A 26,885-nucleotide genomic window follows, 5' to 3' on the forward strand; every position below is an offset into this window, starting at 1 on the left:
CGAATAGTACTAGTTAGAGTAACTGTAGAGGAACATGAGGCAGGAGTAAGGGAGACCTGAGTGTGCTGGTGCAGGGTAGGGCTGGGAGGGAAGGTAAGCTCACAGCATTTCAGGGTTAGGGAGATAAACTCTCAGCAGCAGGTAGTTGGGGGTCAGCAGGGCTTCCAACAGTGCAGAATAAGTGACCCAGCCACAGCTGAGACGGGCCAGGCCCACTCCCTTGGCAGGAAAGGGTCAAGGGTTGATCAGTGTCTTCAGCAGAGCTGGGAAGTTGGGAGTTCCCCAGCCTGTCACAGGATCCCAGCCAGGGCCAGAGCAGAAACCCTCACCCTGCACTTCTTCATTCAAACAGGACTCATGGCAGCCACGGGTTACCTAGGGAGAAAGTGAGCTCAGACCCGGGCCTGCTTATACCAGTAGCAGCAGGATATACCCCCCTTACCCTGTGTTCACATCCTAGAGGCCATCCCACCCCATCAGAACTGCCCTCAAGTTCATATTAGCATTCTGTACTCATGAAAATGTCCACACCCCTCCCTACTACACTCACATCAAAGAGTCCTTCCCCACGCTGCTTGTAGAGTCTTGGGTTGAGGAAGCCAAGAGGGGGGCGGCCATTGAGGATTCTATGTTCATTTATCAGGGATAGGAGTCCTCCAAACACTGGAGTAGAGGCCTGCAAGGGTGAGAGTACAGATAGAGGTTAAGAGTTCAAAATGATTGGACTTTGGGGGAGAGGTGTTTGAAGGGATCAGAAGTCTCTGAGGAGTCAGAGGTTTGGGGTGCAAGGTCTTGGGGGGGTAAAGGGTGAGGGTAGTTCCTGAGTGGCAGTTTGAGCCAGGTTGATTCTCACCGAGGTACCCGACACCCATGGAATGGGCACGCTGTTGCTGACCACCCAGTAGCCATCAGAGAGTGCGGCCACATCTGGGTAGGCACGGCCCGTGACATTGAAGTAACTGGATGGTGGCAAATGGGGACTGGAGTTCAGGTATTTGGTTATAGCTTCCTCCTGAAAGGTATTGTGAAGAGAATACTTGTCTGTGATCTTGCCAGCAGTCTTCTGATCTAGGGACTCGGCCCGCTTCAGCCATACAAACATAGATATACCTGGTATGAAGGCTGCGGAAACACATTGCTGAAGCCACCGCCACTGATATAGTCAACAACTTCATTTGTGACTCGGAAAGGATTCTGGAAGGATGTGCCTCCCACCGTGGTGACATAAGGACTGAGGACAGAAAATAGCATTCAGATGATAGGGGAATCCATGGAGATCTCAAGAATATATGGGGAGGAGTGAGTGTGGCCCAGGTCTTGCTGAGAGAGCTGGATTCTGTGGAAGCCTATACTTGGGATGATTGTACAGACTTTTCTCTGCAAAGCACCCATCAGCTCTCCCACTAAAGTGCCTGGGCACTGAGGGGGAACACTGGGAGCTGCGTCCTACTCAAGGGCCTTGGCGCCTGAACGGCAGGCAGAAGAGTGGGCTGTAGAAACCGGGGCAGCTACAGCTGAGAGCTGAGCCATCTGGCAGATCTGATGGCTTCGAGGCAGAGTTTCCAGATCATGAGGACACAGATGAAAGGTTGGTGGTCACAGGTCAGGGTCAGCTGAGGTGCTTACCTGGAGGCAGGGAAGCTGGGGCGGAATTGGTGTCTTCCAGAAACAGACCAGCACCCAGCCCCACTGTCACCTGGAAGAGAGCCCAAGTGTCGCACTCAGATAAACTGATCAGAGCTTGGTGTTTGGATTTAGATGTCAGAGAGGGAGTTCAAGTCTTAGTGTGACTGCGAGAGTTCAGAGTTTAGAGGTCAGGTCAGTGGTCCCACCTGAGTTTAGATTATGAGTCAGAGGTCAGGTTCAGGGGCCCCTGTGCAGCGGGGAGGTGTGTGTGTGGGGGGGTGGAGGTGGGAAGGCTGGGGACTGGCCAGCCAGGTTGCGTGGTTGGGTGGAGAGTCAAGTGTAAGAGTAGGAGTCACCTGAGGCAAAGAGCAGGGTCAGACCCCGAGCCGCAGCCTTCATGAACTCGGTGTTGACCCGCTGCATGTAGGCGGTGCTGAGGGAGTCCTCGTCGTCGCCGTAGCTCACGGTGTGCACGTGCGGCAGGGCTGACTCGTTGCTGAGCAGCAGGAGCCACTGCAGGAAGGGCTCTTGTGACTCGTGCCGGCCTGGGAAGACGGGGGTACAAGGGCCGTCATTTAAGGGTTGTCAGGATCTCCTCGTTCAGGCAACTCCCTTGAGGGAGCAGGGATCAACCCTCACTCCACCCGCTCTCCCCACCAGCCAGCCCTCTGGGCAGTACCGGGGTTGCTGTAGACCCAGGTGGAGATGTTGGCGCCAGAGCTCATCAGGTACTCCACATCCAGGCTGGCCTCAATCCCGGCCCGGCCCCGGCCCTGTGTCCCCACCACATGGGCTACTGAGGCTTGGTGTGCAAATCCTCCTCCAAAGAGGCGCATGAACTCTGCCAGGTCGGAGTTATGGAAATACTGCTCCAGGAACTGTGGAGCGGGGCAGAGCAGAAGTCAGAGGCCCAGCTGCAGCCCTGAGGGCAGGGCCGGGATCCATCCCAGGTTGTAGGATAGGGAATGAAAGCCCAGGGGTTAGGTTAGAGTGACCCCCAAGCTGGTAGGTTACCTCAGGGAGGTGATGAGGACCCCGGGGCTCTCTGATGGCTCACCTGGGCACAGGCTTGGCTGTTGTTGGTGCTACCAGAGCCCACATCTTGGGCTGTCAAGTTGTATCGCTCCCGGATCACGGATGGGGTCACCCCCAGGTGCAGGCCAACAGCCTCTGCCACCTGTGGCTTAGGACGTTGCCTCAGAGATGATGTGGGAGGAAAGCGGTGCAGCCCCCCCACTGTGGGGTTGGAGAGGAGAACCTTTTAGACTCCAACGCTCATTTTACTACCCCAACCCCCATGGCGTCTAAACCTCTCAGTCCCTGGCTCTGCCTGCCCCCCCCCCACCAACCCCACTGTGTGTTACCAAAGTCCACATGGGGGGCCAAGGCCTTCGGGAGCTGGTAGGGATGTGGGGACCTTACAACATGGGTCTCTGCAGGTCCCCCCACATAGCGATGAAACTCAGCCCCAGAGAGCAGCAGCTCTGCCTGTCTGGAGGTCAGAGATCAGAGAACAGAGATCAGAAAGCATGGCCCAAAGCCGAGGAGCTGCCTGCACACCACCGGGCAGTTAGTGGTCTCCCATGCGTTAACTCTGCCCCAAAAGCGCCCTGCAAGCTCTCAGCTCCCTCCCATTGGGTGACTTGTCTCCCTGATGGGATGACTGGTTCCCTCCACAGAACAGTTATTCCCTCTCACCGGACACTGAGCCAGCAAGTCAGAAAGTCCTGTGTGATCACTGAGTGACAGTTCCGGGCTCCAGCCGCCAAGAGCCATTTTTGGACCGTGCGGAGGGTAAGTGGTGATGGCTGCACCAGTTCAGCTACATCCTCTAGGGTTAGGTATTTTCCTGCAAGGATTCAAAAGAGGCTCTTGCCTTCATTCATTGCTTTCCCAGTTGCCCCTTTTGGACTTCAACGCAGACACATTGAGATTTCCCAGGGAGATTTCTCCCAGTGCAGAGTCTTGAGCCATGAGTAGGAACTTGCTAGCAAAAAGATGGGCTGTGCATGTGCAGGCTCTGTTTGGGGGCCAGGAGAAGACAGACTTGGAATGCCATGGCCAGGAATATGGATTTATCCTAAAGGCTGGTAGGTTGCAAGTGCTGCTACAGCATGCATGGCCATGATTGTGAAAAACAAATGAGGTTAGTAAATTAAAATTTCCGTTTAAATTTTATTTCCAATAAATATTTTCAAAACTTACAGAGCCAAGTATAAGATAACATCTAATCTAACTCGAATCTTCATACCTGTTGATTTTAAGCTCAACATGATACCAAGTCGCTATCTTTCTGCATGGGGCCCTGTACCTTAGTGCTCACCTATTGGGTGAATCAGAGACTGCCACCCACACCCACACCCCCCCCCCCCACACTCCTTCCCAACCATTGAGGGCTTCAAGTAGCAGAAGGACAAAGCCCAGTTTGTCTGTTGGAGCAACATGATGACTGTTTTGGAGCAGAGTGGAAAATACAGTGTGGAGTAGGGTGGAGAGAAGAGACTGCAGACCAGCTGGGCAGTGGGTAGCAGTCTGGGTGAGAGGAGTAACTGAGTTATGAGCAAGTAGGTATCGTGAGAATCAGACTATACCAACGGCTATTTCAACAGCGGAACTGCCAGCTTCAGTGTCTGACAGGAGGAAATGAGAATGGATTTGAGGATGGGGAGAAATCTGAGCTATATGTCCCATAATAGATTCTACTTCCCCATTTGTTTAGTGGCCAATAAAAAGTGGTGGCAAAAAATAAATGACTGGATCAAGAAGATATGGTATATACACACAATGGAATATTATTAGGCAATCTAAAAAGATAAACTCACGCCATTTGCAGCAACATGGAGCTAGAAGGGATTATGCTCAGTGAAATAAGACAGAAGGAAAAAGAAAAATATTGGATGGTTTCACTTATAGGAGGAATATAGGGGAACCAAATAAGGGACCAGGGAAGAAATAGTAACAATAAATAAAAAAGAATGAACAGGTAACTATAAATCACAGACATTCTGCAGGGATCAAAATGGGTGGGAAGAGCCCAAGGGACTCTCGTGATGGTGCACGGGTGAGTTGGTGGAGGGAATTCTATGGAGACTACACCTGAGAGGAGAAAGCAAACATTGTACAAAAATAAACAATGATGTAAAATAAATAAATTATATTTAAAAATATAAAAAATTCAAAGTAGGAGCACAATATGAATCGCTAAGTCTGTGTCTTAACCACATGAACTTGCAGCTTTAGTCTGATGAACACAGATGGAAAGTTTTGGAGAAAAGAATGTGAGTTAATTTTGGATAATTTAGTTCCAGTTTAATGTTTTACAGAAACTCTTCAATGAGTCACGGCCATTTGTTTGTCCTGTAACACCCCCTCACAGGCATGACCCTCACATGAGCAGCATCAGCCCATGCTTAGCCCAGCTCCGTGTCCCTCTATACTGCATCTCAAATTCCACCCCCATTCCCGACAAGCACCGTAGTAAGGAGAACCAGGATCCGACACAGCCTGCACCAGCTCAGAGAGTCGCTCCAGGTTCTGCTGTCTCAGGGCAAAGGTCAGACTCAGCTCTTCCTGAGGGTCTGCACGGCCCAGGGATACCCATCCTGGGGGTAGCCTGCGGGGCCAGGGGTCAGGAACATGGTCACCGTTAGGGTGGGGGTGGGAAAAATTAGTCACGGTTAGGGGCTGAGACCTTGGGTTGGACCCCAAGGCAGACGTGGCTCCCAGGGAGCGTGGTAGGGGACTGAGTCTGAGAACCCGAGGATAAGACTATGGAGTGGGTACTAGGATCTGGTAGGGGGGTGCGGGGGGCTAGGACCAGTTGTGTGGGGGAAGGGTGGCACGGGGAAGGGGGAGGTCAGTACTGAGTCAACTCACGTTCGCTGCTGGTCGGGTTCCGGGCTGTAACTGCATTTGGCGGCAACAGCGAGGGCCAGGACCCCTAGGAGGCTGCAGGGGTGGCAGGTGGGTTTCAGCAGGAGCTGGAATGTCACTGTGTTCCCACCCTCTGATGTGTACTCCCTCCAAAGTGCTCCCCTTTGCCCAGGGACCCCTAATTTCTCACCAGACTCGCTGTTCCATTCCACCGTTCTGCAGATCGGCTATCATGTGACGGATCACATGAGCCCTATATTCCACCAGCACCCGCAGCCTGGAAACTGCTGACGTGCTGGCTCCTCCCTCAAAAGGGTGGTCCCGAAGGCTGGGCTGCTGGCGGGTGGGCGGCCGCGCAGATTCTCGATGTGGCTTGTCTAGTACTGGGTAAGCCCGGGCTCCGGAACTGCTCTGAGTCCAGCCAGGTCACCACCGGGCGAAGGGGAGTGCGTAAGAGGGGCCTCTGCTCTTCCCAGCCGTTCGTTACCACGAAGTCACAACCTCTTGCGGCCGAGGTGTCTGCATTTAGAACATGTTACAAGTGCTCTGCCGGCCGGGGCTCTGCGCATCTCCAGGGATAAAGCAGACAGTGGCTCAGCCGGGAGGCTGATGTGGCCAAGGCTCGCCAACGGGAGCCTGTTACAATATAGTTCTGTAGTGACCCAGCACGAACAGGTAAACCACTTGCTGCTCTCGAATCTACCCGTGGACAACTCTCCCCACCTAATCACTCCCTCTCTACGTCATTGTCACCAGCAAGGCCACTGCCGTCTGCCGTCTCCGTCCTCCTGCCTTGTCAGAGGGCAGGGTCAGCTGCGAGGAGAGCTGCCCTCATTCTCAGCTCCCGCTCCCATTCCCACCCTCGGTGCACCTGTGCTCCCCACCCCGTGACCGCTCAGGTGCCCACGACGTGTCAGCTCTCTTCCCATCACCCCACCGTCCCTGCGGCCCCCACAGAACAGAGCCACACACTGGATACAAACTGCAGTTTATTAAGGCTCCAGAGTGAGAATTGGCACTTGGTTCTGGGCAGAGGCAGGGGTGTCAATGGAGCCCAAAGGAGCTGGGCTCATACAGGTTGGAGGGACTTTCCCCATCTTCCCAACCCCCCAATAAATAAAGTCTGAGCTCCATCTCAGGGTGCTGACACAGGGCAGGAAGCCCTCACTGAGGAGAACTGAGGCCTGCTGGCTCCTTCATATTTCTCCCCTCACTGGACCTGGCCACAGGTCAGTGCCCAATAGGACTCTGCAGTGCTGGCACTGATGGGACCAGGGTAAGAAGTAGGACCTGCCCCCCTGGAGGAGTTTGGAGTGGGGAGCTGGCCTCCCCTGTGGCCAATCATGGTCCGAGGCTGCCCAGGGCAGGCTCAGATGGGGCCTGCATTGGGGACACTGTGCGCATCCCAGGTCGGGGCCCAGCCTGGGCCACAGCTAGATGTGCAGCTCCGTGTCATCGGGCGGCTCCAGTCCAGACTCTGTGCTGAGTGCTGAGGCTGAGGGGCCCTGGGCCACTCCAAATGGTGAGACAACGGGTGAGCGAGCAGCCAGAGGAGACAGTGATGGGGAGAAGCTGGGTGACATGGCAGCTGAGGACAGGGAGCCTTCATGACTGATTGGGGAGCGGTGAGAGGCTGGTGGAAAGATGGCCCGTGTTGCAGCTGTGTTGGCTGGCTTGGGTGGCACAGACTTGGCTCCTGGGTGGGCTACGGCAGTGATGAGGGGTGGGGGGTCAATACGGGGAGCAGGGAGGCATGGCCGAGCTTCATCCTTGAGCCGAGCAATCTCTGTGAAGACGCTGGCCAGCGGCTGGAACTGAGGGCACCAGCTCAGCAGGTAGTCCCAGTTGTAGCTGCCACGGAGTTCCTCCTCGCCAGCCACAATGGCTGTCAGGGCCCCTGCCACACATGGCTTGCCATCTGCTGGGAAGCCATAGTCCCCAGTGGGTGCGGGGCTCAGGCCACAGCCCCCAAGGAAGGCCGTGGCCGTGGCCGTGGGACCCTCTTCCCGGTACAGAGAGGCTCCTGCACCTGGCAGCAGCAGCCCTGTCTTGCGGCCTTTATACCAAGTGTCAGGGGCAGGTGGCTCGCAGGATGTGTCACTCAGTCCATCTGCATCCTGCTGGATGCCTGAGTCGGGGCCACGGGCTGCCAGGGAGGAGGCCACACTGGCTACGCGGGGGAACTCGTTGATCATGCGGATCTCATCATCCTCTGCAGCCTCTGCCGAGCCTCGGCCACTTGAGTGTGAAGGGTCGAGGGAGCCGCCACGGGGGTAGGGCCCTCCAGCTCCTGGCCCACCGTAGCTGGGGAGAGTCTGGTGATACAGATGCTCTGAGGGCGGTGGGCTGGGTGGCTCTCGGCCCAGCTTCTGTAGGGTTCCACTGGGCAGAGGTGCTGCCTGTGACATAGGGCCGGGTGCCGCCTCAGCCTTGCGGCTACGCGCCCGCACCAGCCCGAGGACCAGGGCTGCCAATGCAAGGACCACCACAACTCCCAGGGAGGCCGCCACAGCCCCCACCAATAGCAGGTTGAGGTCAGGCGCCAGGCCCAGTGCAGTGTGGGTGATATCCACAGTCACGGGCACTGTGGCACTCCGGGAACCGGGCAGAGGGCCCCGTGCCACCACCTCTAGCCTCAGCTCCCGTGGTGCCTCGCGCCGGGTCCGACCCCCACCTCCAGAAGCACCTGTTCCGCTGCCTGGTGCCTGACTGTCCACCCGCAGGTACAGGGCACCCGTAGTCTGGTTGATACCAAAATAGGGGGAAGAAGTAACAAGGGAGTAGAGCACCAGGCCATCGGCACCTCCATCCTCGTCTGTGGCCTGCACATGACCCAGGCTGTGGCCGCGCCGGGCACCTTCTGGCACTTGGAAATGGAAAGCTGGAGCCAGGAACACCGGGTCATACTCGTCCTCACCAGTCACCAGCACTGACACAGTGACTGAGGCTGAGAGATTCCCAGCGTCAGCAGCACCCACCAGCAGCTGGAAGCTTCCCGTGTGCTCGTAGTCAAAGGCCACTCGTGCCCGCAACTCCCCTGTTGAGCTGTTCAGTGCGAATGCCTCTCGGCCGTCGGGCCCCAGCCCAGACTCCAACAGGCTGTAGCGGAGTCTCCCAAAAGTCCCGGCATCCCCGTCAATTGCATGCAGTGTGGTCACAAGAGTGCCTGGAGGCTGGTTCTCAGCCAAGCTGGTGCTGAGCAAGCTCAGGGGGAAGGCTGGGCCGTGGTCATTCACATCCTGGACCTCGATGGTCACTGGTGCCAGAGCAAAGTGTGTCCCAGCAGGGTCAGCAGCCTGCACGACAAGCTGGTGTTGAGCCTGGCTCTCACAGTCCAAGGGTTGAGCCAATCGCAAGGCACCTGAGCCCTCATCCAGCTCAAAGAGCCCTAAAGGGTCACCTGAGCTGAGCTTGAAACGCACGAGACCATGTGGGCCCGGGTCTGCGTCAGAGGCCTCTACATGCAGCAGCTCAGCTCCCACAGGCGTGTCCTCGGGTACCGCCACGCGGTAGGATGCTCGGGTGAAGACAGGTGGGTTGTCGTCGACATCCAGCACGGTGACTGTGACGGGCACGGCTGAACTTCGAGGTGGCTGCCCCCGGTCAGCTGCAGCCACAGTTAGGTTGTACTGGGTTAGGCTTTCAAAGTCTAGAGGTTCAAGCAACACCAGGCAGCCCAGCACCTGGGGTCCTAACCCACCACCCTCCCCAGTCTCAGCCAGCCGCGGTTCCAGCTGGAAAACTCGGCCCCGGTTGCCACTAACGATGCTGTAGTCCACAGTGGCATGGCTCCGGCTCCCGTCAGCATCTGTGGCCTCCAATGTGAGCAGAGTGGAACCGGGGGGCAGATCCTCAGTCACAGCCACACGATAATGAGGCAGGGTGAAGCTTGGGGCATGGTCATTCTGGTCCTGCAGCTGCACATGCACCGTGGCTTGCGCCGCCCGGCCGGGCGTCCCGTGATCTCGTGCTTCCAGCACCACGTCTACCACTCCTGGCCCCTCATGGCCCAAGGCCACTGTTCCCACTGTTGTGAACAAGGTCCCTGAGAGAGGAACAGAGAGAAACATGCATGCATTCAGCAGAGGCTGTTGTGGGTGAGCAGAGGAGTGACCCTTCAGGACCCCGACACACAGGGAAGGTATGGAATGGCCTCCAGGACTCGGGGGATGGCATCCAGACATGCAGTCAGGACAGGACTTAAAAGAGACAAGGGAAGAACCGCCCTATCTCAGTCAGAGATCCAGGAGTTCAGAGTTTGGGCAAGAAATTCTAGGCATGAGCTCAGAATATGGCCCAACATAGTCAAAGATTAGGGAGAAGATCCTGGAAGGACTCACCGTTGTTGGGGTCAACACTGAAGCCCTCAGCAGGGGAAGCCAGGTGGTAGGAGATGTGACCGTTGGCCCCTGAGTCCCGATCAGTGGCAGAGACGGAGAAAATGGCACTACCCGGGGGGGTGTGCTCGAGCAGCGTTACCTGAGATATGAGGACAAGCGTTTATGGCCAAGCTTCCCAGCTGCCCACTCAGTCCATGTTCTGCAGTTTGGCCCCATAAGCCTGGCCTGGTAGCTGTTCAGGTGTGGGGCCCGTACTCATCAGTTTTCAAACAAACAAATAATAGTGATAAAACCACAAATGCACAGCTAGCTACAATTCTGTACCTACACTGTTAGCCACGTTTAACAGGACTTAAAAACTTGTATTCCCCCATTTCTGGGCACAGGATTCAAACTGGACACAGGATATGGAAGGCTGGTTTGAGATGGGAGGTAGTCATCCCCAGAGCCCATGCCCAGACCACCCTGAATGTCCAGCACACTCCAGATGCTTCTATAGCCTCATCATTTTCCTCCAATGTGAATGGCCCTGGGCCCAGGATGGGGAACATCCAGGGGCATCAGTACCTGGTAGAGGCTCTGTGAGAAAGCAGGTGCATTATCATTGACATCCTCCACAAACACTGTGAGGTTGGCACGGCCCTGGTGAGGCCCATCGTGTGCCAGTAGCTGCAGGTGGTAGCGGTCACGCTGTTCAAAGTCCAGAGGGCCCATGAGGGAGACACGGCCTCCATAGCGACCTACGCTAAAAGGATCCTGGGGCCCAGATGGGCTCAGCACATACCACAGCACTGGTCCAGAGTCCACATCATTCCCTGTTACCTGTGCAATCTCTGAGCCCAAGAGTGTATCTGCAAGACAGGGGACAAGCGCTTGGCATGGCACCAGACACGCTGAGTTCCAGGCTGGGACCGCCCTTTGTACTCCCTCTTTACCCAGCCCTCACCTTCTGACACTCGGAGCTCCCAGGGCTGGGGAATGGTTGGGCGGTTGTCATTGGTGTCGATGACCATCACCGTCAGGGTTGCTGAGCCCACAAGGGCCGGGTTTCCTCTGTCTGTGGCCATCAGTACTAGCCTGGTCACAAAACACAGTCAAGGGGTGGGGCCCAGGGATAAGACAGAACCCTGGGCAGGCTGGGGGAAGACTCAGGACAGGGTGGGGGTTGGGGGGGTGTCTAAGGATGTGGCATAGGGATGGAGGAAGATTCAACCAGGGCTTGAAACCAGATGGACCCAGGATGGGGTCTCAGCATCTAAAAACCCAGGCCTTACCGTGTTTCAGCCCAGATCTCACGGTCCAAGATTGCTGTGGTAGTGATCGTGCCCGTGGCTGGGTCTACATGGAATAATCCCCGTGCTGGCTGGGATGCGGCCAGACTGTAGGAGATCTGTCCACTGGGGCCTTGATCTAGGTCATTTGCCTCCACCTAGTGGGAGGAGGAGGTTGCTGGCAGTGGCCTGGGCACAGACAAGTTCGACCAGCCCCTGCCCCTATCTTCCCATCACACCCCACACCTGCAGCAGGGGCCCCTCCAAGGGCCTGGACTCAGGCAGGAAGGCCACGTAGTGGGGCCGCAAGAAGCGGGGAGCATTGTCATTGGCATCTTGCAGGGTTAGGGTCAGCACAGAGAAGGCAAAGACTCCTCCACTCTCCGCCTGCAGCACCAGACGCAGCCGTGGACTTGCCTCGAAGTCCAGCCCTTCTGCTGATCGAACTGTGATGGCTCCTGGAGGGAGACAGTGCATCACTGACAGTGCCCCTGCCGGCTGGGGAGCCTCCTTCTCTGAGGCCCTTTACTCAAGGGCAGCTTCTCCCTAAGGAGCTGGCCCCTTACCAAGTCCTCTGCCCCTTACCTGTACTGGGCTGGATGGAGAATGTCCCTTTTTCATTCCCACTGAGAATGCTGTAGGTGATTGGTCCATTTGAACCCCCTGCATGGACAGCCTTGGGGGAGGTGACAGGAGTCCCTACAGAGAAGATGGTATTAGTTGGACTGTGAACACTAGACGGGGGTGGGGCGGGGAGCTTCGAGGGCATTTTTAGTGAATAATCCCAGCCTATCCAGGGATACAAAGCTGCAAGAGAGGGCTGGGAACCCACCTGGGGGTGCATTCTCACGAAGCATGGCTTCACTGCTAGCTCGGGGAAAGCGGGGTCCACGCTCAGACTCCCCTTGCAGCCCAACAATGACCACACCAGTGGCAGAGCGAGCTGGACGGCCAAGGTCAGTTGCCACGATGAAGAGGACACGATCCCGGGGGCCCAGGGCTACAGGGGAGCGAGCCACACGGATTTCGCCAGTATAAGAGTCCACCGTGGTGCCTGGAGGTGGTGTGCCCGCCAGACGGTATAGGATGGAGGCATTGGCACCAGCATCTCGATCTTCAGCTCGCAGAGTGGCCAGAGCCAGGGTTGGGGTGCTGAGGCTGGGGCCTGGGCGGGGCAGGCGCAGTCTCAAGGGGCTGGTGGGGAAGGTGGGAGCATGGTCATTGACATCACGCACGGTGATAGCAACAGGCACCGTGGTGCTCAGAGGCCCAGCCGCTGCACCATCCACGGCACTGACCGAAAAGGCATAGCTGGGACACTGCTCTCTGTCTAGGGCTGCAACTGTGCGCAGCTCCCCAGAGCTGGGCTCCAGCAGGAAGGCTCCTGCTGCACCTGCACCCAGGTAGTAGGTCACATGGCCATTGGCCCCAGCATCAGGGTCATGAGCCTGTAGCTGCAGCAGCAGGGTCCCTGCAGGCGCATCCTCTGGCACCTCCACAGAGTAGGCAGGCACGGGGAAGGTTGGGGCATGGTCGTTGGCATCCAGCACTGTCACTGTCACAAGCAAAGTGGCACTGAGAGCTGGCTGGCCTCCATCCCTGGCCTCGATTCGCAGCTGGAATGCTGGCTCCACCTCCCGGTCTAGTGGCCTCATGGTGCCAAATTCCCCAGAGGCAAGGTCTAGAACAAAGGCTCCTGATGGGTCCCCATCTGCAGAGAAGGGCATGCATACATAAAACAGACATACATGTGTCAGCCCATGGGAGAGGGAGGTGATTTATAGGCAAAAGCAAAGAATGAGAGGAGGTACAGACAGAGAAACTGGGAGGACAGAGGCAGAGAAACCAAGCAGCTGCCCTCAGAGTGTGGTCTGGGGAAACTGGGAGCCCCTGCGACCCTTTCAGAGAGTACATAAGAGCAAAACTATTTTCATAGCAATGCTAAAACATTGTTGGCCTTTTTCATCCTGGTCTCACAAATGTACAGTCTAGTTCAGATGCTACATGACGTGATGATGTCATCACTTGGATGGTTAATGTGTGCATATATATTCTTGTGTTTTCTAGAATATTCTCAGTAGACCGTTTAGAACCTAAATATGTGTTTTCATAGATTCATTTGATTTTCGCTGGTTTATTTTCAATTAAACCTGATATAATTTTTGCAACCTCATTACTGTCCAAAAATTGTTATTTGAAACCCTAACATTTCTTTGTGCCTATGCAGAAATATGCCAAACAGGGTAGAGAAAGCGCTGGGGAGGCACAGAAAGAGACACTCAGAAATATAGCTGTGTACATGAGAGAAAACATGGAAGACACGGAGGGAAGGAAAGAAGATCAGGCACACTAGCTGAATGCAACACAGGCCAACAAGGAGTAAGAACTGGGCAAGCGGGTGGTGGCCTAGGGGGCGTGGGCAGGTCTTACCTAGGATGCGATACTGCAGCTGCCCATTAGCTCCCACATCCGGGTCAGAGGCCCGAAGTGTGGTGAGGGTCTGGGGGTCCTGGCCTTCAGGAACTTCCAGGGAGAGGTGGGCACTCCCAAAAGTTGGGGCATGGTCATTCTCGTCCTCCACAGTCACTCGCACGGTGACATGAGTCACAAGGGGGGGTGAGCCCCTGTCTCGGGCATACACTGTGAGGAAGTAAAATCAGTGAGATCTAGCCTGTCCCTATACCTTGGAGAACGCCACAGTGTGGAGTGCTCATCCCTCCCCAAACCAGACAATAGCCATCTCCCATACCTCACAAGTACACAGAGATACAGATGTGTCAGATGTTTTTTCTTCCTCTCATGCTTGGTGCATGCAAGATATATATTGGGTAGTGGTGGTATGACAGAAAAAAAATAAATCAAAAGATCAGGTTCAAGTGCCAGCTCTGCCGTGTTCAAGATGTGTTAACTTGAACAAGTCACTTGAACTCTCCGGTGCTCAGTACTGATAGACTCTGTTAAGTGGCTGCAGTGCAATCCAAGGGAAGCCGAGAGGGCACAGCTGTGACATCACGCATTTGGGAGTTTGTGTGATTACTGTGGTGACAACCTAGAAGTCAGTTCACTTTGTCAAATCCTTGACTCCCCAAAAAGTTCCAAAAATATAACAGAAACTATGCTATAATAGGTGTAAACTTCCAGAAGACACCTGGCATAAGACATCGGTTGGTATAACACCGGTGTTTCCATCACCTCAGGCTTTTGGGGTCCGTCAGTGTGTACCTGTCAGGTTGATCTCCTCCTGCTCCTCTCTATCCAGGGCCCGAAGAGTTGTGAGAATTCCAGTGTCTGGGTCCAGGGAGAAGTTTTCGCCAGCGATGCCTCCGTAAGTCACTTGCCCATTGGCCCCTGAGAAGCAGCAGGGAAGGAGAAGGGAAGGTAAATAAGGTTCCTTGCCTCATTCCGTCCCTCTCAACTCATCCCCCAAGTCTTACCCAGGTCAGGGTCAGATGCCTGCAGAGTGAGCAGAGATGTGCCAGGCGGGCTGTTCTCACGCAAGAGAACGCTGTACTCCTGCTGCTGGAAAGCAGGTGCCTCGTCGTTGACATCGATGATACTGACTGTCAGGAGCTGCGTGGCCGAGCGCGGCGGGGAGCCGTGGTCTGAGGCCACCACGGTCAGTAAGTACTCGGCTCTCTGCTCCCGGTCCAGCGACCTCGCCACGGACAGCGCCCCTAGGTGTGTCACAGGGCGGGTCAGATGCAAGCTTGAGCACCCCTCCACCTCAGCACCCCTCCACCTCAGCACCCCCTCCACATCAGCACCCTTCCACCTCAACACCCCCTCCACCTCAGCACCCCTCCACCTCAGCACCCCCTCCACCTCAGTACCCTTCCACCTCAGCACCCTTCCACCTCAGCACCCCTCCACCTCAGCACCCCCTCCACCTCAGCACCCCCTCCACCTCAGCACCCCTCCACCTCAGCACCCCCTCCACCTCAGCACCCCTCCACCTCAGCACCCCTCCACCTCAGCACCCCCTCCACCTCAGCACCCCTCCACCTCAGCACCCCTCCACCTCAGCACCCTTCCACCTCAGCACCCCTCCACCTCAGCACCCCCTCCACCTCAGCACCCCTCCACCTCAGCACCCCTCCACCTCAGCACCCCCTCCACCTCAGCACCCCTCCACCTCAGCACCCCTCCACCTCAGCACCCCCTCCACCTCAGCACCCCTCCACCTCAGCACCCCTCCACCTCAGCACCCTTCCACCTCAGCACCCCTCCACCTCAGCACCCCTCTACCCCGACGGGGGGCCAGCTCTCACCGGTGCTGGCGTGCAGCCGGAAGGCGCCGTCGCCTCCCGCAGCCAGGCGGTAGGACACACGTGCCGCCTCGCCGAGGTCGGGGTCCCGGGCTACCACGTGCAGCGCGGGGGGCCCGGGCGGCTGGTCCTCCGGGACGAGCACGCGCGCGGGCGACGCGAACACGGGGGCGTTGTCGTTCTCATCCGTGACGAAGACGCGCGCAGAAACGCGCGCGGCGCGGCGCCGGGTGGCGTTGGCGGGCCGGTCGGCGGCCTCCACGAGGAGCAGCAGCGCGGGCGTGGCCTCCCGGTCCAGGCCTCGCGGGGCGCTCAGCGCCCCGGTGCGCGGGTCCAGGCGCAGCGCGGGCGCCGGCGGCTCCTGGCGCAGCAGGCGGTAGCGCACCTCGCTGTTGGGGCCGGGGCCGTCGGCGTCCGCCGCCCGGAAGGTGTAGAGCGTCGCGCCGGGCTCGGGGTTCTCGGGCAGCGCCAGCGCCAGCGGGTCGCGCGCGAAGGCCGGCGCGTGCTCGTTCTCGTCCTGCACGCGCACCTGCACGCGCAGCAGCCGCGCGCCCGCGCCGCCCGGGCCCTCGGCGCGCACGGTGAGCGCGCGCCACGCGGGGCCCGCCTCGAAGTCCAGGGGCCGCGCCAGGTACAAGCGCCCCGAGGCCGCGTCCAGCGCGAAGGTGCCCTCCGGGTCGGCTCCGCCCACCAGCGTGTAGGTGAGTGCGCCCCCCGCCGCGGGCTCCGGCGGCGCCACGGAGCCCAACAGGGAGCCGGGAAGCAACCCCTCCGCGGCCGTCACCGTCAGCACCACGGGCACCGGCGCCGCGGGGTCTGGCTCCGAGGGATCCGGCGGGGGCTCCGCCGAGCGAGTGGAGGGAAGCACCTGTGGTGGACCAGGGAGGGTGGGCAGAATCAGGTGGAGCGTCCAAAAGGGGATCCAAGCTGGCCAGCTGGGCAGCTGCAAGGGTCGTCTCTCTACAAGGTACCAGGAACCCTTAGCGGGGAGGGTCTTGCGAAGGGCCGGCGGTGGTTGCCAGGGGAAGCAGACAGGATGAAAGGCAGCCTTACCTGCACCAGCAGCTGGAGGCTGGAGCTCCGAGGGGGGCTGCCTTGGTCATGAGCACTCAGTGTCAGGACGTAATGGGGACGCTCTGTCCGGAGCAGGGGTGCTGCAGTAAGCAGCTCCCCCGAGTGAGGGTGCAGAGAGAAGAGCTCTGAGCCAGGACCTGGGCAGGCAGAGGATGGCGAGGGTTTGGATGGCAGAAAGGAACAGGTCATGGGGGCATGCTATCACCCAGCAACTCCCTTCTTTCCACTCCCTACCGGATAGTGTGTACAGTATGGTCCCGTTCTCCCCCTCATCCGGATCCTTGGCCTGCAGAGTTGTCACCAGTGTTCCTGGAGGCACACGGTCTGGTACCTATGGGGACACACAACTCACCTACAGTTGTCTCTTTCCATTCTGAAGACAACTCAGGAATGATGAGTTCCCCTCATCTCTGTGTAGGCAGAGTCCCTTTTTTGCTCTCACACATGTTCTAAGAGGCAGTCTATCCTTTCCCCACACCTATGTTTCTCTGGGGAGGCCCCACCCCCTCTCCTGCATCTTCAGGGCAGGGTCCTGCTACTTCCCTTACCTGTATAGGGAGGCCGCCGCCAGCAGCCCCTAAAGCCTGCAGGAAGGTGGGGCTGTGATCATTGAGGTCGAGCACTGCAATATGCACGGTGCCTGTGCTGCTTCGGGGTGGGCTTCCCCCATCCTGCACCTGCACCAGGAGCTGGTAGCTGCTCTGCTGCTCACGGTCCAGGGTTAGGAGTGTGGTCACCTCTCCTGGGAGTGCAGGATAAGGATTATGTGTGGGATAGCTGGGGGTGCAGAACCTGTGAGCCTGTGGCCTAGAGGCTGGGGTTTGGGGTGTGGGAAGGAATGCCAGGGTGAAACTCCAGGTTCAGTCCTGGTCCTCACAGCCAGGTTCTGGGGATGCTGACTGGATGCTCCTAAATCTGAGGATGGAGCTAAGGGGTCTCGGAATTTGAGTAGCAGTGCTCACCAGTCTGAGGGTGGATGCGGAAGGCCTTGCTGTCTTCTGACAGCTGTCGCAGGCTGTAGGTCAGACGTCCATTAGGTCCCGAGTCTCTGTCAGTGGCAAGGACCCGGCCCACGCTGGTCCCTGGGGGCTGGTTCTCAGCCACAGCCAGGAAGGTGGGCTCCTCAGACAGGCGAGGACTGTGGTCATTCTGGTTGAGGATGCTGACCCTCACGGTGGCGGTGCCTGTCTGCTGCCCCAACTCAGCTTTGGACCCAGACACTGCCATTACCTTCAATGTGTACGATTCCTGGGCCTCACGGTCCAGTGCTGCTCGCACCCACAGCCACCCACTCTGTGGCTCCAGGCCAAAGAGGCTACTTGCCCCGTCTGCTGCAAGGTGGTAGGTGACGGGGCCCCCATCTGGTGCTCGAGCCTGCACCTGCAGAACCTGAGTTCCAGGGGTGGTGCCTGAGGGCAGGTCCACACGGTAAGTAGGGCTATCAAAGTGGGGAGCCAGTCCCCGGGCCCCCAAGTCCTGTACTACTACCCGCAACCGAAAGTGGCTGGTGCGGGGTGGAGAGCCCCCATCCCGGGCCTCCAGCTGCAGATCATGGGCTGGCCCCCCTGGGGGCCCCAGTGGTCCCATAAGCCTTACATGTCCTGTTGTGGGGTCCACAGAGAAGGCCCCACCACCCCCTGCAAGCAGTGTAAAGGTGACTCGACTATTAATGCCTGAGTCAGGGTCCAGAGCCCGCAAGGTATAGATGGGAGTCCCTGGGGCAATGCTTGGTGGCAGCAACACTGTGTCTTCAGGTGCAGGGAACGCAGGGGAGTTGTCATTTACATCATCCAGCAGGACACGCACCCGAGCTACAGCGAAAGCCGGGGGCACTCCGCTGCCTGCCCGCACCTCCAACTCTAGGACCGGTCCCAGCAGTTCCCGATCCAAAGGGCGAAGCGTTTGCAACAGTCCCGAGGCCCCATCTAGGGAGAAGAGTCCTTGGGGATCCCCGCCTGATAAGGTGAGGGTCACAGGCCCCAAGCGACCTAGGAAGGAGGAGAGAGGGATCAGGAAAGAGAGGGCCTGGACCTCTGCTCCCAAGAAGGGGTAGGCAGTACCCATACCTGTGTCTTTCAAAGCATCAGGGGGAGGGGCAGGTGTTAGGTGAAGAGAAGTTAGGTGACACTAGGGTGATATTCATGTGCCTGGGGGTAAAGCAGAGTGCTTGCCCAAGGAGGTACTGGAGTTTGTACCTCCAGGGTGTTTTATACTGGGGCTATCTGCAGTGTGATACTCTAAGGTGCCCTGAGCTAGAGCTTGTTGGGGCATCTGGGTATAAGACCATGTAGTGTGACGCTTAGTGATACCTGGTGGGTTGTGTGCCTGGACTACTCCCACACTGGTGCCTGGTGCCACATCCTCTGACACAGAAAAGACATATTGCAGTTGCTCAAATACAGGTGGTACAGGGGTTCCAGGCACAATGCTGACATTGACCCGGGCACTGGGGTCCGCCTGCAGGCCACCTCCATCCTGAGCCCCGATCTCCAGCTGCACCACAGAGTTGGCCCGTCTAGCCAAAGGCCAGGCTACGGTCAATAGCCCTAGAAGGAGGAACAGAAGCAGACATGTATAAGGAAGCAGAATAGAGCAGAAGAGTTCTGGGAGGAGGGGAGTACGTCATTTATGCAGGTGGGAAGGGAGGTTTGGGGGGAGGCCCCGAGAATGGAAGGATCCTTACCTGAATGTTCATCCAAGGCAAAGAGCGGGGGGCTATTGCCGGCCAGGATGTGGTAGGATAGCCGCCCATGGGGCCCGTGGTCAGGGTCATGGGCACACACCCGCAGCACGGCTGTGCCTGGTGCGCTCTGGGCACTCAGGCTGGCAGCATACTCCCGGGGATAAAACTGGGGTGGGTTGTCATTCTCGTCAGACACAAACACCTTCACATATACCATGGACTTGAGGCCTCCCTAGTGAGACATCCAGCTGTAAGTCAGGCGGGCCCTGTCTGGCCCTAGTGAATGCTCTACCCCAGGCCCCACCCTGCCCACAGTCTGCCCACTCACCCCGTCCACAGCCGTCACTGTGAAGTCAAAGCTCGAGGGACCCTGGTCGCGGTCCAGGGTCCGGGTCGTGCACACGTCACCAGTATGCGCATCGATGCGGAATGGGGGGGACCCCGAGGCTCCAAGTCCGGCTCCCAAGGAATAGGACAGGAGGCCAAATGGGCCACTGTCTGCATCTGTGGCTGTCACCTGGGGAAAGGCTGGGGTAAGTGATGCCCATCTTTTGGATGAGAAAAGCCAGAGCTGATATGCAATTAGAAGGAGCAGGCGCTGGGACGGCTGGTGTCGAGTCCGACTGGCGGGCACACAGAGGGGGCTAGTGACAAGTAACATGGCCCAAAACCTAACCCAGCTGAGACCTCACCACCGGGCTTAGGTACCTGTGAGTCTCTGATCACAGTATTTTTGTGAACTGGCCGATACACAGCCTTGTTTTATGTGTGTTTAAATACACCTTATTTAACACTTATGGTCGCTGCATTAACATTGAACTCATGGCCCTGTAGCTCAAATCTGAATGAAGCTTACCCAGCTATGTGTTGTCTGAAGGCACATCACAGCCTTCTTGTGTTTAGGAACATCAGACGGCACTTCAGGTCTTCGGGATCATTTTAAACAGCAAAATCACCAACAAAAAGCACAAAAGCGCAAACCTGTGGCACTGAATAAACTGTGAAAAGAACCCGTGTGAACAGAGAAGAGCGGAAACACCAGGGCAGCCGCTGCCTGGTCCAGCCTCAGCCAGGGGTGGGTGCACTTGGGCCCCTCGAATTTTCTATCACTCTGCGCACACTGGGAATGGCTGAAAAACCTCTGTGGGTATTGACTTTGGGCTGACAGACTCAGATACAGAATCCACAAGAATCTGCAAATAATGTGGCCCAAGTGTACTTACTAAGAAGAGTTCTAAGGGCAGTGACTGATTCCAAGTGGATCAGAGCGAATGAGTGCCCCCAGCTCGTCCTACAGCCACTTCAAGAAGAGAAGTGGCTGACCAACAGCCTAACAGCCTCCTCTTGACTGAGTTTGCTCATTACAGAGGGGGTCTGATTGATACTGGAATCTGATCACTAGAGTGGCCAGGGTCAGCTCTGTCAATGGTTTTTGCACTTTAGCAGCCCTTCACCTTGAAAACCAACCTCAATGGGAGTGGACAAGGGAGAGCTGCTGATCTGTGGGGACAGCATTTAAATTCTCAAGTCATTGGGGTGCCCCAAAAAGTCAGGAGGAGAGGAAGACTTTCCTGGTTAATTCTTGGGCACCTCACAGACTGGTTCAGGAAAAGCTGGAAGACAGGACATTGCTGTCAGCAATGTCTGCACATTTTAGAGCCTGGTCAGCAGGACACAGCGTTCTGAGAGCCCCTGAGACTAGGACGGGGCCAGGCACAGGGTACATACTACATACTCTGTGTCTGTTTTCTCTCTGAGCATAGGAACAGTCTGCTTGCCCTGCCTACAGCAGACGTTTCTTTCAAACTAACTGGGTGCACATCAGGCCCTCAGGAGAGGCTGTGACAAAGTGCTCTTTGTGGCTCCAAGGGCCACAGGGTCATGACGTGCTGTAAGAGGAAGCTGGAGAGTTCCCCTTTCTGAGTCAGAAATTGTTGCTCAGAGAGAAAGTTGGCCAAGGACTCCTGATTGTTGCCCGGGCCCTTGACAGAAGTGATTTGTGCCATTGTTTACCCTCTGGAGAGACAAGACCCTGCCATGGCTGAACCCTGGAAACGGCTCCCGCCCCAAATCTTTACTGTGGCTGTGGGCCCAGATATCCCAGGAGACAAACTCCCCCCTGCATCAATCTGTGGGGGGGCTGCAGCACAGCTGCGGCACCATCTCCAGAAGCTGTTAAAGACCCCTGCCCTCTGACTCGCTGCAGGAAGAGAGTAATAAATAGTGGTCAGGGGAAGTTGTCAGGAAGTGCCTCTAAAAGGCGCAGGAGCCAGTGACTGGAAATGACCAAGGAGAGGTGAATTTCCCAGCCCAAGCAGCTCAAGCTGAGGTTGCACAGTCTCCATTTTCAGCAGGCTCTCCCTCTCTGCCCCAAAACTATAACTAGCCTCATCTCTCTCCTCTTGTGCCTACCTCACCCCTCTCTGCTCTCATCAGATGCGTAATTTCAGGAAGAAAATAAAGACCTTTATCTGTAAACTTTCTGAATTTCCTTCCAGACCACAAACCCACCACATCTAACCCATCCTCATCTCCTTCCCATTGCTTCTAGAGGCTACTCTCTCCTACTTCTTCTCCCACGGTGTCCCCCCAGCCCTCTTATCTTCCCCTGCCTGTTCTTACCTATTGTATTCTCTGAATTTCTCCTGGACCTCTTCTCACTCTAAACTCTTCCAGGACCTTCTCTTCCACTTCTGTGGCATAGTCTGTACTTTGACCCAGACTCCTGCTCTGAGCTCCAAACTTGTATGTCCAGATGCCTGCTCAGCATCTCCACCTGAGTGTCCCACAGGCACCTTAAATCCAGGCTGTCCAGAACTGAACTCGTGATCATTCCAAACCCTTTTCTAATGACTCTTCCATCCACGCAGTTGCTCAAGCCAGGAATCTGTTCTTGCCTTTTCCCACTAGACATATGTATATATTTACACTCTCCCTGTATATCAATCAACCAGGGACTAAGGAAATCCTCATCTCTCCTAGTTGTCTATCCCTCTCCTTCACTCTCACTGTCCTGACTCAGGCCTGAGTCATCTCTCCCCAGACTATTGGAATTCCCTTCACATAGGTGTCTGACCCTCTAATCCATCCCCTACCTCCAGATTTCTCAGCCATGATTTCTCTGCTTGATTAACATTTCAACCAGTTAAGTCTTTGTCATGCTGTTGTCTACCCACCAGGCACCTATAGCATCCCACCAGTTGTGACCGTCAAAAATGTCGCTAGACATTGCTAAAATATCCCCTCTAGAGGGCAAAGTCACCCCCAGTTGTGAATCACTGCTCTGACTACCAAAAGCATCTTTTGAGAAAACAAATATGATCATATTATTCCTCTACTAAAAAATCTTCAGTGTTCCCTGAAGAAGAAAGCTCAGTCCCCTTGTCTTGGCGTGACGCTGCACTATCCGGGTTACCCGCAGCCTCATTTCCCACCTTAAACTCAGAGATACGAAGCCACTGCAGGCTCTTGAGCAAGTCAGGCTCTCCCTCTCCTCTGCATGCTTGGAACCCTTCCCCTTCCAGGTCCCGCACAAATTCCTGCTCAAGTTCAAGGGTCCCTTCCCTTTGGGACAACAATCGTATCTATCTGTCACTCATATATCTACCTATCATGGAACTCCTCTCCTTGCAGTAATTTTTTTACTGCTTCTTTGCACCAGAATGTCCCCAATTGATGCTTCACCAAGTGTGTGTGTGTGTGTGTGTGTGTGTGTTGGGGGGGAGGGAAGGTGTCACCCATTCATAACTGTATTCCATATCCTTAATACAATGACCCGCACATGGCGGATAAATGCATGCTGAATATAACAGTTGTGAACATCCAATGGCCATTTTTATCCCTTTGGTTACTAACGATAAAAACTCCAGGAAACTACCTAGAGAGTGGCCCTCTTGCTTCAGGCACTTAGCGAGGACAGAAGTTTGGAAGCAGGAGCCCACTGGCCCCCAGTCAAGGAAAAGCAGACACGAGAGAGAGCGGGTGGGTGCTGGACAGCAGAGGCAGGCAAATATTCATCATCAGATCAGTCAGACCAGGCGCTGGCCCAGAGCCCAGGTCAACAGGCAGCCCCTGAGAAGATGCTCTGGGCTCTGGTGGGCTTCTGACATACAAAGACTTCAAGCACTGAACTCCCGAGAGGCCTCCCTGCTGCCTGTCTCCTCTCCTGCATCCATGCTCTCCGGAGAAGCCAAAGCAGTTTTTCTAATAACATATCAGATTTGCCTAGAGCCCCTTAATGACTCCTTAGGAATTTTAAGATAAATCCAAACTGTCACCTATCCCTTTCTACTGTCTTTTCTCTTCTCTCCTTAACTCTTTCATAAGCACAGCAGAGGCCAGCCTGAAGAATGCTGTCCCCTGAGCACATCATGGTCTGCAGGTATCTCTGCAGCCCTGGAGTTCCTGTCCACTCCCCCAGCCCTCATTATGCATTTGGTAAAGTCTAGTCGGTTCTCCAAGGCCTCTCCTCTGCACTTCTATGACACCTCCAAAGCCGCAGGCGCAGCACTAGTTCCTGGTGCCTTTCTCAGTCTAGATGGGCAGTGCCTGGGAATAGGGCTGTTCTTTTGCCCCAGGGTGCAGCTGTCTGCTGGGCTCACAGTAAATTAATTCTTGAATGTATCACTTACCTGCTGATCTAATCCATACTTTACCCTTAAAGCAAGTTTGTTTCCTTAAAAAAAACAATTGGGGGATAGGAAGGGATAAACAGGTGGAACAGAGCATTTTTAGGGCACTGAAATCACACTGTATAATTTTGTAATGAACGCCATCACATAATTCCATTATATATGTCTTTATACATTTGTCTAAACTCAGAGAATGTATAATACCAAGAGTGATCCCGAATGTAAACTATGGACTTTAGGTGATAATGATGTGTCAATGTAGGTTTGTAAGTTGTATCCAATGAATACTCTGGTGGGGGATGTTGATGGTAGGGAGGCTATAAATAAGTAGGGGCCAGGTGTATCTACCTCTGTACCTCCCACTCAATTTTACTGTGAATCTAAACCTGCTCCAAATTTTTTTTAAAACAAAACAAACAAAAACCAATCTGACACACCCTTTTCTGGCTCAAAGAAGTTCAAGAACCTCCTCTGCCTTGTAAATGAAGTCCTAATCCCCCACACCTTGGTGCCCAAAGACTTCTGCTTTCTGGCCTCAACCTACCTCTCCAGTTTCATGCTCCCTCCATCTTCTCCAGGCCTGACTTGCAGGTACTCTGTAGCTCTCAGTCTGTCCAGGTCTCTTACCTCTTTCTCCAAGAAGCCTTCCTGCTCTGAACAATGGGATCTCACTAGATAGTTCTTGTTTGGGCCTGAGCCAAGTGTTCCATCAAGGCTCAGCTCCAAGGTCAGGATGGGGGTTTCCTCCAGCACAGCCCAGCCTTGGACCAGGCTTGGAGGGCTCTGTAAATGCTAGCAATTCCCTTGGGGAACTGGAGCTGCATGGCTGTACACAGTCTCTATCCCTAATCCTCCAGAACAACTTTGAAATTTTACAGAGAGTCTCTCTCACTTCCTGACACTGTAAGACACTTCCTCTAGATCCAATCTTCATTCCCTCAGTTGCCAAGATTACCTGGCCCACCTCTCGCACTTTGCTTTCTTCATTTTCTCATTAACCCTCACTGTTTGCACAGACTTTGGAGCTCAGAAGATACATCCAAACCCTCTGGCAGAAGTCACCATTAACAGCTGCACCTGCAAAGCTTGGTTCCTTCTCTGAGGTCCCTTGTGACCCTCTGATCCACTCCTTCCCACAACAGCATCCTGCTGTGCTCAACGCTTACCCACCTGCAGGAAGCAGGTTCCGGGCTGGGTGTTCTCCAGCAGTGAGGCATTGTAGAATGTTCTCTGGAACTGGGGCTCATTATCATTCACATCTTGCAGGGCCACGCTAACTGTGGCAGAGGAGGCAAGAGGGGGCAAGCCTCCATCTGTGGCCACCACAATCAGCTGTGGCTGAGGTTCCAACTCATAGTCCAGTGAGGCAGCCGTGCTGATGATGCCTGAGGTGGGGTCAATGGAGAACCAGTGAGTGTGGGCTCCAGGGGCCAGGCTGTAAGTGACCTGACCATTGGTGCCCTGGTCTGGGTCCCGGGCCATCACACGCACCACGAAGCTGCCAGGCAGTGCAACCTCAGGCAGGGGCTCAGGTCGGTAGAGCTGGCGGTCAAAGGCAGGTGCATTGTCATTGACATCAGTAACATGTAGCACAAAGGTAGCCTCAGCCCGTAGTGGGGGCGAGCCTGAGTCGGTGGCAGTGACCCTCAAGTTATAGGCATCCCTCTCCTCCCGATCTAGTCGCCGCGCCACGCACACTAGGTAGATGACGCTGTCCTGGGTGCTCAGGGCAAAGTGGCCCTCTCCACCCTCCAGGGACACGTTGACATGGGCAAAGTCACCATCATCTGGGTCTGATACAGAGATGCGAGCGACGAGCTGGCCAGGTGGGGCAGCCTCAGACACTCGGGGGGAGCCATCTGCACTCAGGAAGATGACAGTCATGGAGGGCTGGTTGTCGTTGGCGTCTCGCACGTGCACAGTCACAAAGGCCGAGCCTAGCTCAGGGTGAGAGCCACCGTCCCGTGCCTGTACCACCAATTCATGAACCCGCCGTTGCTCGAAGTCCAGAGGCCTCTCCAGTCGCAGCAGCCCCGTGTGTGCGTCAATGGAGAAGGGTCCATCCCCCTCGCTCTGCCTCCGGTTGATCTCATAAGTCACCGCCCCATTGGCGCCAGCGTCAGCATCGGACGCATACACCTGCAAGACGGGACTGCCCGGGGCCAGACTCTCAGACACCACGGCGTGGTAGCGACTCTGATTGAAAGCTGGGGCATGATCATTGATGTCCAGCAGGGTCACATCCAGCAGGGCCTGGGCCCTCCGGGGCGGTGAGCCACCATCATAGGCCTCCAGCTGCAGCATGTAGTGTGAGCGGTTCTCCCGGTCCAGCTCCCCGGTAATTACCAGCTCGGGTACTGGGCTCCCATCTGGACCGGGGCGTGTCTCCAGTCGGAAGGTCTCTCCAGCTCCATCACCAGATAGCGAATAGCCCTGGGTTCCCAAGCGGCCAGCATCTGCATCCCCGGCAGGCTCCAGAGGGTAGCGGGTGCCAAGAGCTGTGTGCTCAGGTATCTGCAGGGCAGCCCGAGCCTGCGGGAAGGATGGAGCATGGTCGTTGATGTCAACCACTCGCACGGTAACTTCTACGGTGGCACCGTCGGGAGTGACTGCAGTGAAGCGGTATCGATCCCGCCGTTCTCGGTCCAAGACACGGGCTGTACGGACCACCCCGCTGTGTTCATCAATGGCCAGGTCTGTGCCCACACCACTGCCCTCCTGGGCAGAAATGAAGTACATGGGAGGTGCTGCCGTGCCTGCCGGAAGCCCTGCGCTGATGTCCCCGATCAGGGTACCCGCTGGCTGTTCCTCATCAATCTGCAGATCCAAGCTCCCTGCCTGACCCCAGGTACCTGGCACGCTGGACCCCAGCAGTAGTAGCAGCAGCAATGGCAGCAAGGGGAAGGGCCTGGGGCTCTGCATGCCAGTGCAGGAAGGCACAATGCCCAGCTCCTTCTGCATGACAGGGGCAGTCCACTTGTGGTTTGGGCTCCAGCTCCAGGCCAGGCTCTGTGCCCAGCTTGATCTCAGGCCTTGGATCAGGTCCAACGTGGGCCTTGGCTCCAGCTCAGGCTCCCTGACCTGCGAGAAAAGCAGAAGAAAAAGGTCACGATGGGGGAAAT

The 26,885-nt window shown here is 56.1% G+C and overlaps 2 protein-coding genes across 2 annotated transcripts; both read right to left on the reverse strand.

Annotated features, from left to right (window-relative positions):
- Window positions 1–234: 234 nt before the first annotated feature.
- TPP1 (tripeptidyl peptidase 1) lies at window positions 235–5,748 on the reverse strand (the record flags this gene model as incomplete). The annotated part of the gene is made up of 13 exons (XM_084255564.1): window positions 5,690–5,748; window positions 5,503–5,574; window positions 5,100–5,239; window positions 3,325–3,475; window positions 2,991–3,118; window positions 2,684–2,862; window positions 2,306–2,504; window positions 1,983–2,171; window positions 1,627–1,696; window positions 1,111–1,231; window positions 854–1,012; window positions 551–676; window positions 235–375 (listed from the first exon to the last, which is right to left on the reverse strand). The coding sequence occupies exons 1-13, from the start codon at window positions 5,731–5,733 to the stop codon at window positions 235–237; spliced, it is 1,719 nt and encodes a 572-aa protein (XP_084111690.1). The 5' UTR covers window positions 5,734–5,748.
- Window positions 5,749–6,932: 1,184 nt separating this feature from the next.
- Window positions 6,933–26,724, reverse strand: DCHS1 (dachsous cadherin-related 1; the record flags this gene model as incomplete). The annotated part of the gene is made up of 20 exons (XM_084255198.1): window positions 6,933–9,544; window positions 9,840–9,978; window positions 10,407–10,690; window positions 10,786–10,916; window positions 11,114–11,268; window positions 11,357–11,568; window positions 11,696–11,809; window positions 11,943–12,821; window positions 13,541–13,750; window positions 14,333–14,458; window positions 14,545–14,784; window positions 15,379–16,243; window positions 16,429–16,586; window positions 16,684–16,780; window positions 16,998–17,191; window positions 17,412–18,437; window positions 18,759–18,995; window positions 19,133–19,364; window positions 19,461–19,649; window positions 24,934–26,724. The coding sequence occupies 20 exons, from the start codon at window positions 26,722–26,724 to the stop codon at window positions 6,933–6,935; spliced, it is 9,891 nt and encodes a 3,296-aa protein (XP_084111324.1).
- Between the last annotated feature and the right edge of the window lie 161 nt (window positions 26,725–26,885).

Source organism: Talpa europaea (assembly GCF_964194135.1).
Source record: "Talpa europaea genome assembly, chromosome: 1".
In the NCBI taxonomy this organism is placed as follows: domain Eukaryota; kingdom Metazoa; phylum Chordata; class Mammalia; order Eulipotyphla; family Talpidae; genus Talpa; species Talpa europaea.